The 6,828-nt window shown below is 45.3% G+C and overlaps 1 protein-coding gene across 1 annotated transcript in view; it reads right to left on the bottom strand.

Moving 5' to 3' along the window:
* Positions 1-836: 836 nt before the first annotated feature.
* The window catches only part of LOC119410782 (protein IWS1 homolog), a gene marked incomplete in the record, with an annotated part of 21,326 nt that continues 15,334 nt past the window's right edge, over positions 837-6,828 (bottom strand). Inside the window, 3 exon segments of the mRNA XM_037677700.1 lie at positions 837-1,112; positions 2,301-2,412; positions 2,530-2,586. Coding sequence (XP_037533628.1) covers positions 987-1,112; positions 2,301-2,412; positions 2,530-2,586 — 295 coding nt within the window.

Below are 6,828 nucleotides of genomic sequence, written 5' to 3'. Positions count from 1 at the left end.
CTGCTTGTACAAGGACTTCCTGTTCGCAGCAGGTTGCACTTCTTGCTTGTAAAAGGACTTCCTGTTCGTAGCAAGTTGCACTTCCTGCTTGTACAAGGACTTCCTTTTCGCAGCAGGTTGCACTTCCTGCTTGTAAAAGGACTTCCTGTTCGCTGCAGGTTGCACTTCCTAAAATCATCTTGTTCACTGAACTTATGAAGTTTTTCTTATCAGTTTTAATTTCAATAACAACAATCAGATTTATCTGTTCTCTGCATTTTTGTTTTTAAACCTTTGGAATAAAATAATTTACCAGCAGTTAAGCTTTAACAAGATACGAGATCCGCACAGAGTCACCTTATCGGATGATTTCTAAATAAGCTAACAGCTGGCGTGAGCTAATGTTAGCAGTTTGATACAGGGCTGCTCCACAGAACATTACGAGTGTGGAACAAAAATAAACAGTCTGTGTTTTAAAAACAGTCTGTTTGGTGTAAAAAATAACAAGTCCAGTTCAGGTTTGAACAATCTGCAGGTTTTGAAGAAGCTGTTGGATTAAAATAAAATAATCAGCCATTTACCGAGCTGTCAAATTAAAAAACTAACTTCAGTGTTATGGCTTTGAGCAAAAGGATGACAAAGCTAACCGCTCGCAAAAGCTAAAGACATGAGAACTAGACACCTAGCTAAATGTAGCTGTAAACAAAGCTATCTTTATTAGCATTGTTTTTATTAGCTTAAACAAAAATAAACGACCAGAATCCGTTATCGGTAATGCTAGCTCCAGTTAGCAGCACAGATACAGCTCAACGCTAAAGCTAACGCTAACAGAAGAAGCAGACGGGGATCGTTTGAGTCGTTTAATGAAGTTTACAGCAAACGATCACGTTCTGACAGAAGCCCTTCAGAAAGAGGCTGAGCTGAAAACCTGAGGAGGGAAAAACTGGGATTTGTTCGGGAACAAAACATTACAAATAATAATAAATCCTAAAAAAGTAAAGATGGAGTCAGAGCGGCATCCGGTTGCCTTCCACGCTGATCTTCACAGCGTGACCCGTCTTCGTCAGCCGCCGGATGTCTGCAAATCTTCTCATCTGTTTATCGACCCGGGACATTCCCTTTTTCATGGGACCCTGCGGGACCAAACGCACCAAAACAGAAACGTTAGATAAAATATAAGGAAATAAAGGTGAGGATGACTGAAGCGGAGCAGCGTTGGTTTTGGACCGCAGGCAGAAATATTTATTTGCATTAAAAGTAAAGAACAGGATCCGGCTGACTCTTTGGTTCCCGTTTGTGTCCAGAGGATCCGCTCCATCAAACTAAACGTTTTTTAAACCCAGCTGCATTTATTTACTGCTTTAAAGCCCCGCCTGGAGGAAGAGGTGTGCTCAGCCCGAAGCCGGGTTAATTATTAATCACTGAAAGGCCGCGCTGTTAGCAAAATATCAACCACTTCACAAGTTTTATTGAAACACCGACCATCTTTTGATTCAAGCTGGCCACGGCCATTTTCCAAACGCTCCAGTTTAGTGTGGTAGTAGCCGAGAGTCACAGCCGACCCTCCAGAACCAGCTCAGCTCCACCACACCATGCAGACTCACTGCCCCCTGCAGGCGAGCAGCAGGAACTACAGCGGCATCCTGTTCCCCTCGATGCTGATCTTCACCGCTCCCTGCGGCCGACGCATCTTCCTCTGCTCGGCGAAGCGTCGCTTGTGTTTCTCCAGCAGGCCGAGGGCTTTCCTGTAGCCGCTCTACAGAGAACCAATCACAGCTCAGCTCCTGAGCCCACCTGAGCTTCACACCTGCAACCTGCCCTACGCAGTCTGGATGGTCTTCAGACACAGATCTCCCTCTGCGTTTGTTAAACCAGTATCTCAGACAACCTTCTGAGGTGGTCTGTGGTATGGGTTCTGGGCTAACATGAGACCCGTACTGAACTGTGCCCTGTAGGATTGTGGGTAATTTTTAGTTGTGTTGTTAGCTGCTGCCTGTCCTAACATGAACTCAGCTCAGTCTGGACCCATTTATCTACGTCAGAACACATCTGTCCAGAGCCCAGCTGCTGGACCTCCAGCTGGACCGAGGTGACTCTACAGGTCATCCTAGGACCTACCTCCTGATATTTGAAAATAAATTTGGATGTTTACGAGGAGTCTTTGAATGCACCATGAAGTCAGTTTTTATTGAAGTTTGTTAATTATTTTTAATTTGTTTGGTTCCGGCTGTTTGGATCTTTGATGACTCTGCAGAACTCATGCTCCTCTGTTTGTTTCAAATCTTCTCCAGGAAATAAAAAAACACGTTTGTCCAACTCACCCGACTCGAGTCTCCCTCAACGTTCCATTTGGGCCGGACCACGTAGTCTTTGTTGGAGGGCATGGGGACCCGGGCCCTAGCGCAGAACCCTGGGTCACCAGGTCTCAGAGCTCTGCAGGGAGGCAGGAGGACCCGGATTTAAACATGACCATGGAGGCAATCAAGAGAAAGACGGTACCGATAGAACCCGTTTGGGTTCTGTTCACTAAAGAGCTGAAAGTGGACTCACTTCTCCTCTCCCGTTAGCTGCTTCTCCAGGTCTCTGCGAGGCGTCTGACCTCCTGAGCTGCAGACAGAACAAAAGGACAGAAACCGGGTCAGAGTCCGACTGATTCTGGGTCAGAGTCCGACTGAGTCAGAAGGTTTCAGGCCTCGAGGCGGTACCGGAGAGCTCCTCTGAGCTGCAGCTCCAGCAGCGTCTCCATGCGGTTATCTGCGTTCTCCACCTCACAGCTGTTAATCAGAACCTTTACGAGCCCAGCAGAACGGCGGACCATCTCAGAACCGTACCTGGTTCTGGCTTACAGGACCAGAACCTGCAGGTTGTTATGCTGCTGTAATAAATAAATGAAAATGGAACTGCAGGTTCTGTTCGTTTACATCCAGAACCGCCTGCACGAACAAACTGAAACTTTTACTGAAGATCAGACTCAAAAGCCTTTACAAGATATTTCATCAAATCAATATTTTAATTTGAACTTATTCTTTATTAATGTTTCTGATTCTCTTGAATCGATTATTGAAAGATTTTCCATGTTTTTATATTTTTCCAATTGTTTACTACGATTCATAATTTTACATCTTTGGTTTCTTCTGTCTTTTTGTATCAGTCAAACTTATTTTATCAATTCCATTTTTAGTTTTTAGTTTTCATCCAGTAAACGTTCTTCAGTATTTACTGGAGACAATTTATATTAAAATACTTTTTTTAAGCATAAACTTATTAATAAAGCGAGTATTTCTGTTTTATATCCAGCACCAGAGTTTCTGCGTCATTTGACAAACAAGCAAACTGAAGCACGAACACAGAACCTGCTGCAGAACCAGGTTATGGTCCAGAACCTGCTGCAGAACCAGGTTAGGGTCCAGAACCTGCTGCAGAACCAGGTTAGGGTCCAGAACCTGCTGCAGAACCAGGTTATGGTCCAGAACCTGCTGCAGAACCAGGTTATGGTCCAGAACCTGCTGCAGAACAGGGTTAGGGTCCAACTCACAGAGCAACATGCAACTTTCTGACTGAACCTGGTGGGTGGAGAGAAGACATCGGGTTCCTCTGTCCTCTCCACCTTCTGAGGCTCACTGGGAGTAGAAGGATGGAGGAGGAGGATGAAGATGATGATGAAGATGATGGAGGAGGGGTTGGAGGGAGAGATGGAGTGAGAAGTCACGAGGGATGAAAGAATCAAACTGAGGAGGATTCATCTCAAACCAAGCTTCAGGAGAATTTTAATCCGGCTGTTTTCAGGTTTGTGTTGAGCGGGTTCTGGTTCTGATGGGCCCTAAATGCACTGATCATCATTAAAGGACACGGTTCACACTCCGGAACCAACGTTTTACTTCATGTTCCTGATACAGGAAGTGATTTTTATTTTCCCTTCTGTGTTTACATCAGTCATATAAACCATAAACTTTTATCACAAACAGGAACTTTAAAAAAAAAAAAAAAGTTTCCTGGTGTTTCAGCTCCAAGACAAACCGTTGATTTGACACCAACAAACATCTGGAGAACATCTGAGGATGAGGAGGGAGGATGAAGGACAGACAAAAGTGAAACTAAAAACTGAACTTTGAGTAAAGTCTTGGTCTGAATCACCACCTTGTTGTCGTGGAGGAGACTCCAGGAGTTCGGGGTCTGTCTCTCGGGGCTGACAGGCCAGACAAGGAGTGATTTAGAATACATGAATGGACAAAAGACGACAAGGGACAATGTCCACTGCGCGGATGCAACTTATTGGGGCCCCACCCTGGAACCAGGCCTGGGGGAGGGGCTTGTCGGCAGCTGCCTGGTGATCATCGACTCAGCCCAAATGAGTTAAATGGGTTTGCCTTCCTGCTTTGAGTCGGGTGCACGGTGCCATGGACGGTGGCCTACGGCGGGGGCCTTGGAGCTCTGACCTTGGAGCTCTGACCTTGGAGCTCTGACCTTGGAGCTCTGACCTTGGAGCTCTGACCTTGGCTTACCAAAGGTGGCTCTTGGGACATGGAATGTCACCTCAGTGGGGAAGGAACCTGAGCTTGTGCACGAGGTTGAGAGTTGCTGACCAGGTTTAGTCGAGCTCACCTCAATGATGGTACGGGCTCTGAAACGAGGGGCTGGACCTTATTTAGCTCTAGAGTTGCCTAAAGTGAGAGGCGCCAGGCTGGTGTGGGTCTACTGACACCCCCTGGCTCAGTGCATGTACAGGGGGTTTCCCTGGTAGATGAGAGGATCGCTTCCCTACGCTTCTGGATGGGAGAACGGGCTCCGACTGTTTGTGCCCGAGTACTGAACAGCAGTTCAGAGAACCCAGGCTTCTGGAAGTCGTGCTCAAGCTGTGGACTTCTTCATTCTGCAGGGGGACTTCAGTGATCAGGTGGGTAACGACGGCGTGATCTGGAGGGTGTGGCCGAGAGGAACGGCCCCCCCTCTGATATGAACACAAGCGGTGATTTGTTATTGGACTTTTGTGTTAGTCGTGGTTTGTCCATCACAAACGCCACGTTCGAACAAATGGGTGTCCATTAGTGCACGTGGCACCAGGACAGCCTAGGACGCAGATGGATGTAGTTGCGTCATCAGTCAAATGTTTTGAGCATCGGGTGAAGAGAGGAGCCGAGCTGTCAGCTGATAGACCCGGTATACACAAACGTTAGCGAGGGTTTGCTCTTGAATCCATTTTTCATTTAAAGATTTTCCACATCTTTATATTTTTCCACTTGTTTACCATTTATTCATAATTTTACATCTTTGGTTTCTTCTGTCTTTTTGTATCACAAACTTCTTTTATCAATTCAATTTTTATTCTTTTTTAGTTTTCATCCAACCAGTAAACATTCTTCGGTATTTACTGGAGCCAATTTGTATTAAAATCCTTTTTAAAGCATAAATTTATTAATAAACGAGCATTTGTTTTCTGCGTCATTTGACAAGTAAACAAACTGCAGCACGGACACAGAACCTGCTGCAGAACCAGATTATGGTCCAGAACCTGCTGCAGAACCAGATTATGGTCCAGAACCTGCTGCAGAACCAGATTATGGTCCAGAACCTGCTGCAGAACCAGATTAAAGATCTTGAGGCGGAGTTCCTGAGTGACGTCCATCATTTCGCTGGAGTCAAACCACAGTAGAGTGGTTGTACTGGGTAGGAATTATGTGTGCAATGTTTCGGAGTGTGAACAATGGGTTTTTGTGGGGGGGGGTTCCCGTTTTGGCTTCATTTATGTTAAAAGTCTCTGTTATTGGCAGTAAACTGAGCCAGAGACGGTTTGTGGTGGATATGAGGAGAGAAAATGCACCGTGTGGCAAAGTCAAAGGCCGGTGCTCAACTTGTCTTAGCTGTGCACAGTGTTGCTCCGTGTAAATCAGAATAAGATTTATCATCATTGCACCAAAGTACAGTGAGATTATATTCTGTGCAGTCGTCTGAAAGATGAGCGGAGTGCACGGGACAAATCATTGTCCCGTATGATTTTAGTGTGAAGAACGGTCCTTAAAAAAATAAAATAATTAGCGGACATGAATTAACTGGATTTAAACTTGGCAGAAGCCAATTCCCCCAAAAGGTTTTAAACGTTAGCGAAAATGCTAATCTGCTAAACGGAAAGTTAGTTCCACTTTTAGCAGATTAGCAAAACCGTGCCCACCATGGGCAGAACCATATATGAACTTAATGAGATGAGGGTTCTGTGAGCAGAACCGAGCAGTCGGGTCTGATGTGTACCTGAGCCGGCGTCTCTGAGGAGCCTGCTGGTCCAGATCTCTCTGCTGCCGCTCCTCCCGGGTCATTCCTTTGTAGTTGGATGTCAAACCGAAGATGGGCCGAGACCACTCATCTGAGCAGAACACACAGCTCCAGAAATCAGAACAGGTCCAAAGGCCCGTTTCATATTTCAGTTTGTATCAGAACATCTTAAAAATAAAATAAAACTGGGAGACCAAAATGCATCACACCATGTGGGTTGGTTACAGGAGTTACAAACCGGATTCCAAAAAAGTTGGGACACTAAACAAATTGTGAATAAAAACTGAATGCAATGATGTGGAGGTGCCAACATCTAATATTTTATTCAGAATAGAACACAAATCACAGATCAAAAGTTTAAACTGAGAGAATGTTTCATTTTAAGGGAAAAATCTGTTGTTTCCAAATTTCATGGCGTCAACAAATCCCCATAAAGTTGGGACAAGTCCATTTTTACCACTGTGTGGCATCCCCCCTTCTTCTTACAACACTCAACAGACGTCTGGGGACAGAGGAGACCAGTTTCTCCAGTTTAGAAATAGGAATGCTCTCCCATTCATGTCTAATACAGGCCTCTAACTGTTC

The sequence above is a fragment of the Nematolebias whitei genome, chromosome 6 (assembly GCF_014905685.2).
Source record: "Nematolebias whitei isolate Nwh7 chromosome 6, NemWhi1, whole genome shotgun sequence".
Lineage (NCBI taxonomy): Eukaryota > Metazoa > Chordata > Actinopteri > Cyprinodontiformes > Rivulidae > Nematolebias > Nematolebias whitei.
The sequence above is the reverse complement of the archived record's forward strand: the minus strand, read 5'-3'. Positions and strand labels throughout refer to the sequence as shown.